The 10,685-nt window shown below is 42.4% G+C and overlaps 1 protein-coding gene across 1 annotated transcript; it reads right to left on the reverse strand.

Moving 5' to 3' along the window:
* Positions 1-2,394: 2,394 nt before the first annotated feature.
* On the reverse strand, positions 2,395-10,514 carry LOC101847572 (tumor necrosis factor-inducible gene 6 protein). The gene is made up of 6 exons (XM_013080581.1): positions 10,348-10,514; positions 9,821-9,911; positions 8,439-8,566; positions 6,036-6,194; positions 4,499-4,613; positions 2,395-2,702 (listed from the first exon to the last, which is right to left on the reverse strand). Exons 1-6 carry the CDS (start codon positions 10,427-10,429, stop codon positions 2,633-2,635), a joined length of 645 nt encoding a protein of 214 aa, XP_012936035.1. The 5' UTR covers positions 10,430-10,514; the 3' UTR covers positions 2,395-2,632.
* Positions 10,515-10,685: the final 171 nt, after the last annotated feature.

The raw sequence follows: 10,685 nt of genomic DNA on the forward strand, positions 1-10,685 counted from the left end.
ACGGTCAACAAGGCGCCCACTCTGTGGGATGGGTGACCTCTCGTTTTGCTGCACATGAGGTCAGCGGTGGTAGGAAAGATAGAAGAAGAAAGAAAGGAGAAGAGGAAGATACACCAAAGTAAGTGTCGCACACGGATCTCAGAGGGTTGGGGTCCGTGTGCGACACTTCGCCTTTGAGGGGGTTGCACCTTCTGCAGACGAAGCAGTGAGTCTATTTATATCCCCCCGACCCACTGGGGGTATATCATTGTATTATTGGGGTGGGGGTGGGGGGTCGGGTAGGGGTAGGAGGGGGGGCTTGTTTTGACCCTAGATTCATTTAGTTGATTTGGTAAGACTACATTGAACAACTTCATGCTTGTGCTGTGTTGTTATTCTTAATCATGAGGTCAGAAACCAAATGTCCTATCTGCTCAATCAAAATCGTAAGATTATTCTGAGTCTTTATCAAGCTATTCAAAGAACTGCAATAAAAAAAGCTTGCCATGTGAAACTCAAAAATGTTGGAGTCCAATTTCTCCAAACTAGATATATCTAGGTACTGCCTCAGTACTGAACAGACAGAAATCTGTAACTCTAGGGTAGCGACATGTCAGTGTCACATCAAGTAATTTCATTGTCTTTCTGTGGTTCTTGTTTGGTGCATAAACTGGCATGAAAAGGCATGCATGTGTGCAAAAGAGATAACAAAAGCCATCTTCCATGTAAAAAATTTTTTTATCTAAAACATTTCACACATAGATACATGTAGAGTTACCAAAATTAGCCGGATGGAAAGCAGAAACGACAAACAGAATGAGATGTGGCAGATTCTCCGCACAAGACAAACCCTGCCGAACAAAATGAAAAATTAAACAATTAATTAAAAATACAAAATTCAATGCTTTGGTCCTATAAAACGCCAGCAGGCCATCAAGAAGGATATACTCCAAGGCAAGTTGTGAGGCATAGAGGCTAAGGGTGGACGATGCTTCGTGTGGACAGACAACGTCCAAGTATGGACCGGGCTGACAATGACAAGATGAATCCCGGTGTCTGTGGGGTAGCGGTTAGGCATTTTGCCGTCGCATGCAGGAGACCCCAGTTTGATTCTAGAGTGGGGAGAATTTTACAGAGTATCTTGGTCTTTCTGCTGGGAGGTTGTATCCCTCTCAGTCCGGGTCTGTCTGCTGGGATGTTGTATCCCTCTCTGCCCGGGTCTGTCTGCTGGGATGTCGTATCCCTCTCAGTCCGGGTCTGTCTGCTGGGATGTTGTATCCCTCTCAGCCCGGGTCTGTCCCCTGGGATGTTGTATCCCTCTCAGCCCGAGTCTGTCTGCTGGGATGTTGTATCCCTCTCAGCCCGGGTCTGTCTGCTGGGATGTTGTATCCCTCTCTGCCAGGGTCTGTCCCCTGGGATGTTGTATCCCTCTCAGCCCGGGTCTGTCTGCTGGGATGTTGTATCCCTCTCTGCCCGGGTCTGTCCCTTGGGATGTTGTATCCCTCTCAGCCCGGGTCTGTCTGCTGGGATGTTGTATCCCTCTCAGCCCGGGTCTGTCTGCTGGGATGTTGTATCCCTCTCTGCCCGGGTCTGTCCCCTGGGATGTTGTATCCCTCTCAGCCCGGGTCTGTCTGCTGGGATGTTGTATCCCTCTCTGCCCGGGTCTGTCCCCTGGGATGTTGTATCCCTCTCGGCCCGGGATGGCCCTGACAGGCATGGTCAGAAGCCTGCCTCCTTATTTTGTCTAACTTGTGTTGATAGGGGTGTAAAAACACCTACAGTGCAGCCTCTCTGTAACGACCTTCGATAGAACCACGTCTTCTGCATAGCGAGATGATGCCTCGGTCCCGCTTTTTTCCTTATTTTTATCATTAGTAATTTTTGGTTGCCTCTCTATAAGGAAATTTTTTTTCTATTCCCGGCGATGTGGTTAAAGAGAGGCTGCACTGTACGTTATCAAATCAAAATGCATGCGAGCAGCCAGCCTGCTCTATCTATGGCACATCATAACACGTCAACCTGGGTTGTTGGCAGATGCTCTGGTGTGGTTTGTTATTTATTTCCCTTAAATAAAAACATCAGTGAGAAGTACAAGACCCATGCTTCTGATCAGTAACAAAGAAAGATACAGAAGGTCATTTTTACCATCATCTATCAAAATTCTTCGATCTTAACAATCTTGTATAGTTATTCATACGACCTTAGAGCAAGCATCAGAATAACATTGAGGAGTGTGTATCTAGCTTAAGATTATTATTGTTTATATTGCTGCTCGTTTATATTATGCATGTGGTTGTAAGCCTGCGTGTGTATGTGTGTGTGTGTGTGTGTGTGTGTGTGTTTGTGTGTGTGTGTGTGTACACGAGGTGAAACACAAAACCAGCTTGCCAGGATCTGGACAATAAAGATGTATCTTATCTTATCTTATCCTTATGTTCTATCAAACAACTATCGCCCTTATCTCACCTTCTTTTCTGCGTGTTAATATCTTGCAACACCTCTCATCTTCAACATTTATACCAACTTAATTGTGTTACAAGTGCTGTAAAACTAAAACCTTTACTACAAAAATCATTTTAAAAAACCCACATGGACCTCTGAGCCGGATGGGCCACCAGCAGTGTCCAGAATGACGTCATCAACACCTGTAATCTCACAACTGGTCGCTCGTGTCGTACTTTCCAGACATATTTGTGTCGGGAACAGTTTCTGCGATCACGTCTCTGGGGGGGGGGGGGGGGGGGGGAAATCAACAAGTCAAAACGTGTATGGAGATATGAGTGGGGCTGACAAAAAGAGTTTGTCTACTTATTCACAATAATATTCTCCATTCATTTGATATGCAAAACATGTCCATTCCACCATTGTTAAATACACTCCAATACAAGCGCTAGCAAAAAGCTTTTACCTTTCTTGGATTTTACACAATTTTGTCAAGCATGTATTTTAACTGTCAAATTTGAGTGACCATATCTCAGGCGACTGTGTCGGTTGATGTAGGATTTATTTAGCTTGAACTTGCTATGCTGCATGAGTGGGTAGTGTGCAAGGCTTTAACATGATGATAGGGTGAATACATTTTCAAGTTTCTTTTGGACACCACTGTATATAATATACATACATATGAGACAGCGTGGTGAAATCAGGCACTCTTTCAAAGAATAAAATTGAAGAAAACTGCATTTTTCCACCGGTTTGGCAGTTTCTATCGAATGTTTTTTTTTTGGCTGAACAACTTTTATGTTCATAACAAGGAAACCACATATCTGTAGGGAGTTCATGAAAAATGTTCATTAAAGGCACAACAAATGTAAATTTTCAGTTTCCAAGTACTCTCCATTTCACTAGACCTCGGCAGCCATTTTCTCGCTAATTTTACCTATGAAACTGGGCAATCCTACCTTCATCAATCGCGAATATCTCGATTTCTATTCAAGACAGATGGGTATTTTTTTCATCGAAAGCAAAATAGTACTCCACATGCCCAAAAATAGACGAGCACCTGATTCCACCACGTTGTGAAACCCATATGATATATATATACATATATGTGTGTGAGAAAGAGAAAGAGAGAGTGATGAAAACAGAGTGAGAGAAAAGGGGTGGGGATAGGGGGTGGGGAGAGAGAAACAAAGAGAGAGACTGTGAGTGTGAGAGGGGGAGGGGGTAGTTATGTGTGTGAGTTTATACAGTGGAACTCGGATTCAATGGGGTCGTCGGGCCTGACCTAAAATCTCGTTGAATCCAAGTGTTCGTTATGGCAAGCACGAGATTTTGGGTAGATAATTACAGGCACTGAGCAAGTAATGTACAAGAGAAGTCACAAGTAGTGCCTGAAATGCCTGATTATTATGAGCTGTGGAAAAAAAAAGACCGATTCGTTAAAATACACACGCCTGTGTCATCTCGGTTGTTTACCAAAAAGTTGTGTTGTTGATTCAATAGACCAGCGCACAATTCATTACGTAGATCTACGTCAAGACTAGCTTATTATTGTAATAATGATCAGTTGCCGAGGGGGGAAAAACACTGTGACGCGTTTATATATATGCCATGTTCAACGCCTGGACCGCTAGTGCCCCCCCCCCCTCTGACACGCACACACAGCCTCACGTGTGCAGGCCGCCCATCCGACCCTGACACACGCCAGAGTGGACACGTGCGCGTGCCAACAACACGTGTGTTGATATTTAAAAAGGCCGCTGATTGGTCGCATGCAATCGGGTAAGTGAATAATGGTTCACGATGCAAAATGGATGGTTTCCAGGAATGGATAAAGTTCGTTCTGGGAACAAAATTAGCAAAGCCACGTCTGCGGGGACTGTTCACCCTGGCAGCGACCTCGTTGAATCCGAGCTCGCTGATTTAGGTGCTCGTTGAATCCGGGTTACTTTTATTGATTTTAAAGAAGAAAATAAACGGGGAATCCATCTCATCTCGTTGAATCCGAGTTCTCTTTGAATCCGAGCTCGTTAAATCCGAGTTCCACTGTATATTATAGCCGGGGTTGAAAACATACTTTTTGTTGACCCTGGAAGACCTACAGATGGCGTCCAGAATGGCGAAGAGCAGGAAGGCCCCGGCCACTGAACCACCGATGATGGCTTGCGTGCGGGTAGAGATCCTACTGGGGTCTGGTGGGCGGGGGTGGTGGGTGGTGGGGGGAAGGGGGGGTCGGGGGTGAGAGGGGAGAGATTAGGAGATGTGCTATACAAATTATATAATCATCATCATCATCATCATCATCATCATCATTGTAATAATAATAATAATAATAATTGCATTTATATAGCGCATATCCATGCTCAAGAGCATGCTCTATGCGCTTTACAACTATTATTACCCCAGCAGACCCTCTGGGAACACTCAGAAACATACTCGGCTTCCACAGAAGCATACAGTGCAAGCTGCGGATTTCACGCGCTCAAACACTATCAAACTGACAAGATCGTTCACTGTCTATAGCCGGGTACCCATTTCCACCTGGGTGAAGTGAGGAAAATTTGTGCAAAGTGCCTTTCCCAAGGACACAACGTCAGGCCCCTGATGGGATTCGAACCCTTTATTGTATAAAGCAGATGTTAAAACAGTTAAGACCTGGCAGTGTTTCAAAAAAATATTTTATCCAAAGTTCAACGTTTCACCCTCAACAGGCTTCCTCAGGAACATTCACAAAATAAATGACAAGAATCTAGATCTACACAGGCTATAACAACTAAAGTGCGTACATACATGTCTCAACACTTACAGGAGCGGTGAGTACAAATCGCAAAGGCCAGAGAGAAGGGAACACTAAGGCCAGAAGTGGTAGAGAGAGAGAGAGGGAGAGAGGGAGAGAGAGAGAGAGAGAGGGGGGGGGGGGGGGACAGGTGCGTGGAGGTAAGGAATATAATAACAGAAGGGTGCGGTGAACACAAAACGGAAAGGCCAGAGAAAGAGAAACACTAAGGCCAGAGAAAGAGAAACACTAGGGCCAGAGGTGGTAGAGAGAGAGAGAGAGAGAGAGAGAGAGAGAGAGAGAGAGAGAGAGAGAGAGAGAGAGGGGTGGGGGAACTAGTACGTGGAGGTAAGGAATATAACAGAAAGGCAGGGCCAAAGAGAGGGGGTTACAGGAACATAAGGAGTGACTATTACATTACGTGGTAAATTTAAGGTCCTTAAAATGGGGCTCGTCGATGTTAAGGCCAGTGAGAATTTTGTGAGACCCCAAGTTCCAAATCCACATTGATTCTCTTTGGTTAAGTTTTTCTTTAGTTGGATATTGGACTATTTCAATACCCTGAAGCTGCAAATCGGAAGCTCCATTGTGACCAGGACTGTTGAAATGTTGGCCAACTGGTGCGCTGGAGTTTTATTACTATCATTATTACTTATACCATCATCATCATCATCATCATCATCATCATCATCATCATCATCATCATCATTATTATTAGGCCTATTATCATCACCATCATTATTATTATTATCAGTTTTATTATCATTATTATTATTATTATATTATTATCATTATTACTTATATCACCTTCATCATCACCATCATCATCATTACTTACAGTCCGGCTCCACAGCCTGCATTCGGACCCGGAAGCTTGCCCCTGATCCAGAGGTGTTGGTCTTGAAGGCTAAGGTCATCCAGGAACCCCAGAACGTCCAGGACCTGGTGCTGGGGTGGTCCTCACACAGAGAAGAGTCGCCGCGGAAGATGTACGGGTCTACAAATATATACCAACAAACGCATGTGTTGACAACCAAGATTTGGTGTAGTTTTAGTAGTGGTTTTTCGGCACTCGCAACTGCAAACGATCATATGAGCGTGGATGTCAACAGAGAAGTCCGTACAGGGAATCAGGCTTACTCTGCTCACCTCTCTAGCATCAACAGCACAAAGTCTGCTTCGACTATCAAGGTACCCTGGAAATAGCGGGTCGACAAACATACAAAAGAAGAGCTATGGAAGATGCAGTGGGCTACAAAAATAAACAAACAAACATATGTGTTGACAATGAAGAGAGCTATGCAAATAAGTTTAAAGTGCCTTTTACTCTTCATTTGACAAAAGCAGTTTGTGTGACTTGCCATGTGTGAACACCAACACAAATGAAAATAATGTTGTTGTTGTTGTTGAAGAACGTGGGGTTAGATGTGTGTTTGGACGTGTGGATGTGTGTATATATATGTTGTTGTTGTTGAAGAACACGAGGTTAGATGTGTGTTTGGACGTGTGAATGTGAGAAAGGGGTGCGGCCCAGACGGTGTGAAACCCAAAATTCTACAAATGTGTTCAGCACATCTTAGTTCTATTTACACCTACATTATCAAACAGTCGTTGCTGACACATGCTATTCCCACTATTTGGAAATGTTCAGAAATCGTCCCCCTTTCAAAGAAAGACAAAATAACAGAAACGAATGACATAAGACCAATAGCCTTAACATCCAAAGTTATAAAATGTCAGGAAAAAATTGTGCAAAAAAGACTAAGAACATAGACAGAACCCATCCAGGACCCTCTACACTTCACATATGGTCAAGGGAGAAGTGTGGAAGACACCACTACTATTTCCTGACAACATATAGAGACACGTAGACAAGCCAAAAACATACTGTACGATCCTGTTTGATGATTTTCCTTCAGCCTTTAATACTATCCAGCCAGCTATCCTTTTAAAGAAATTAGAAAAGATAGGTGTTAACGTCAATTTAATGTCAAGGATAGGCAATTTTCTGACCAACCGAACCCAGTATGTAAAATTAAAACATTCCTCATCGACATACATCACAACAAAAACAAGGGCTCCTCAAGGATGTGTTTTGTCACCAGTTTTGTTCACATTGGATATGAACGATTGCCAAATAAACAACAGTAACATCAAGTTGATCAAATTTGCAGACGATTCAATCATAATTGGGCTAATTCGGGCTGACCATAACGAAACTGCTTACCGGAATTTTGTACTAAACTTTTCTGAGTGAAGTGAAGTGAATAGACTCAAAAAAACTTGTTGACTTAAAAAAAAGAAATTGCCCCTGCAGCCACTCCAAATTAAAAATGAAAACGTCGAGCAAGTGTCAGATTATAAGTATTTGGGTGTTACAATAGACAACAAACTCGACTGGCATGTCCATACTTCTTTCCTGCATAAAAAAAGGAACAAAAGACTATTTTTTCTAAGGAAGCTCATGTATTTTAAAGTTGAACAATCATTGATGTCCATATTCTACCATTCAGCCTTAGAAATTATGATCAATCTCTTTATAATATATCAGCATGGGTTGGGAACACCAGACAACAAGCAGCAAATACAAAATAATAGCACACTATTATCGCATCCTTTGCGAAACGCATCATGTACTCCTACAGGGACTCGATTTCATGTTTCCACACCAAACTCAACATACACAAGTTAGAATTAACTGCTCGTATGTTGTTTTCGAGTTATACAGAAAATGTTCTTTAACACATAGAAGAAGTAATAATTCTATGAACACTCGGTGTTGCTTATTCGGTGCAGGACAGGTATTTTTTGTAAGATGATTTTATTACAGAATTGGGACCTCCCAAAAAAACTGAGTAACCCAAAGACATTGCCATTTCAAAATATTGATAAAATAAAAACTATTGGGGCAAAATAGATAGGCCTACAGTTTTCTCCTTCAGTGCAAACATTTCTTTCTTTCTTTTGTTACACTTTTGAAGTAAGGATGATAGCTTTCACAGTCTTTTTGTGGAGAACGATTCAAAATACCCCCAAACTGTCAGGATGCAATGGCTGTTGGGTAGAAAATAGCTCAAGCTTAAGTGAGTTAACAATACAACAGTAGCACATACACAGTACATTGTGTTCCGACTAAAAATCTCTCTCTCTCTCTCTCTCTCTCTCTCTCTCTCTCTCTCTCTCTCTCTCTCTCTCTCTCTCTCTCTCTCTCTCTCTCTGATGATGATGATGTGGAACAGACCTGCATTGTCACTGAGGGTCAGGCAGTTCCCAGAGATCCCTGGGTCGGTGTCCATGTTTAGGTCGATGACCTCAATCACGATGTGTTTGTCTTTTGGAGCTAGAAGTTTCCACACACACATTACGTCACTGCGTGGGGGTGGGGGTGGGGGGCGAGGGTGAGGGTGAGGGGTGAGGGGGTGAGGGGGTGAGGGGTGGGGGGGGAGACAGCACGAGGAAACAGTGAGCGATTGACGTGTGCTCTGATGGGGTTTGCATAAAAATAGCTACAGTTGTGTCATGATGCGGTGGAATCAGGCGCTCATCAATTTTGGGGCATATGGAGTTATTGATATAATCTTAAAGCCTGTCCATTTGTCTTGCTTTTGGTGAAAAAATATCAATTTATCTTGGATACAATTCAAGATATTTACGATTGAAGGAGGTGGGGGTCACCTGGTTTCAGAGGTAAAATTAGCGAGAAAGTGGCCTCCGAGTTTGAGTTATTTCCTTTGCTTGAGAGTCCTTGGAAATTGAAAATTTACATCTTTTATGCCTTCAATCAACGTTTCTCAGTAAAATCCACACAGAAATGTGTTCTTTAAAGGGCATGAAAGGTGTTGAGCCAAAAAACAAAAATTCGATAAAGATTCCCAAACCTGCGGGAAAATGCCAGTTTCTTGACTTTCACTATTTTGATGAGCGCCTCATTTCACCACGCTGCCTCACATTTGGAAAAAAAAATACATCAGGGTCAGTTGTGGATGGTTGGCATGTACGTTGGTATGGTTTGCATGAAAACACCTACAGTAACAAAAAAAACACGGACAGCGTCACAACGTGAGGGCTCGACAGGTATTCTGGTATAGCTTGCATTGGAAAAAAAAAAAGAATCAGGGCAAAATGTGGATGGTTGGCAGGTGCTCTAGTATGGTTTGCACAAAAATAGCTACATTTAAAAAGGGCCAAAAGAAGGTAGCTGGCATGAGTACCGATATGGTTTGCATAAAAACACCTATATTAACAAAAGTGCCAACTGTGGATGGTTGGCGGATGCTCTGGTGTGGTTTGCTCCTGCTCACCTATCCTACATCTATTGTCTTTTCTTTATCTGTTACTCTCTTGTAACTAGACTCTAATCGTTGGCAGTTACTTTAATAGTATTTTGGCCTATTTGCATTTCAGGTGTGGTAAATTCCCTCACCTCACCCAGGTGGGAATGTTACCCATGCCATTGTACCCATAATCTTCTTCTTCTCCTTCTCCTCCTTCTCCTTCCTCTTCTACTTCTTCTTTTTGCTATTGTTACTATTACTGGTACTATTATTATTGCTATTATTATCATCATCGATATTATGATTGTTGTTGCTAATGCCAAAGTTAGAGCAGCCCGTGTGTCCTGACCTCTTGTACAGCTGTGGGTAGCCCAGGGAGGTCAGATATTGGCTCTCTTCTGTCACATTCAGGGTCAGTGTCGTTCCACCACAGCCGTTAACTGAAAAAAACAACAACAAATAAACATACAAACAAATAAACAAATGACAAAAATGTTATGACTTATTGACAGTAAAACACTTCACAACATGATGGTGTTTTAAGACTCTCGTTATTTTTTTTATTTCTTAATTTTTTTAAAAAGTTTAGTTTTAATAAAAGTTTTACGGCACTTGAAACACAGTGAGCCCATATAAGTGTCGAAGATTAGAGGTGCTTCAAGAGAGTAGTAAAAACAGAAAAAGGTGGAGGAGAGATAAGGACGATAGATGTTTGACTGGAAAGAAGGAGCAAACCACACCAGAACACCCGCCATATACACATTTGTACATGCATATATATATAATTTTTGTTTTGTTTATAAAAATATTTTTTCTTTTAAAAAATAAAATCATAAACAAACAAAGAAGGGAGAGAATCAGAGGATGAGATCTTACTTTCGATAGCGTCCAGTTCCATCGAGATGTTGATGGGTACGTCAAAGTTATCGTTTATGACCACAGACACCAACATGTCCATCTTTTGACTGACCGCTACCTTCTTGGCGTCTCGGCCGGCAGTGGGGCCGATGAACGACAGCAAGGTGTCTTTGCCTTGATCATCTGGGGAAGGAGAGAAACTAAATTGTGTCGATGAAGGCGTAAAAAAGACCTACTTAATTAAAGAAAAATGTTTAAGGAAAGAGAATTTTGTCTAAGATTAATTTACTTTACAAGATGCAGAGAGAGGGGTAGAGAAAGGAGTGAGGGGGAGAGAACGGGGTGTGTGTGTGTGT

The sequence above is a fragment of the Aplysia californica genome, unplaced genomic scaffold (assembly GCF_000002075.1).
Source record: "Aplysia californica isolate F4 #8 unplaced genomic scaffold, AplCal3.0 scaffold00092, whole genome shotgun sequence".
Lineage (NCBI taxonomy): Eukaryota > Metazoa > Mollusca > Gastropoda > Aplysiida > Aplysiidae > Aplysia > Aplysia californica.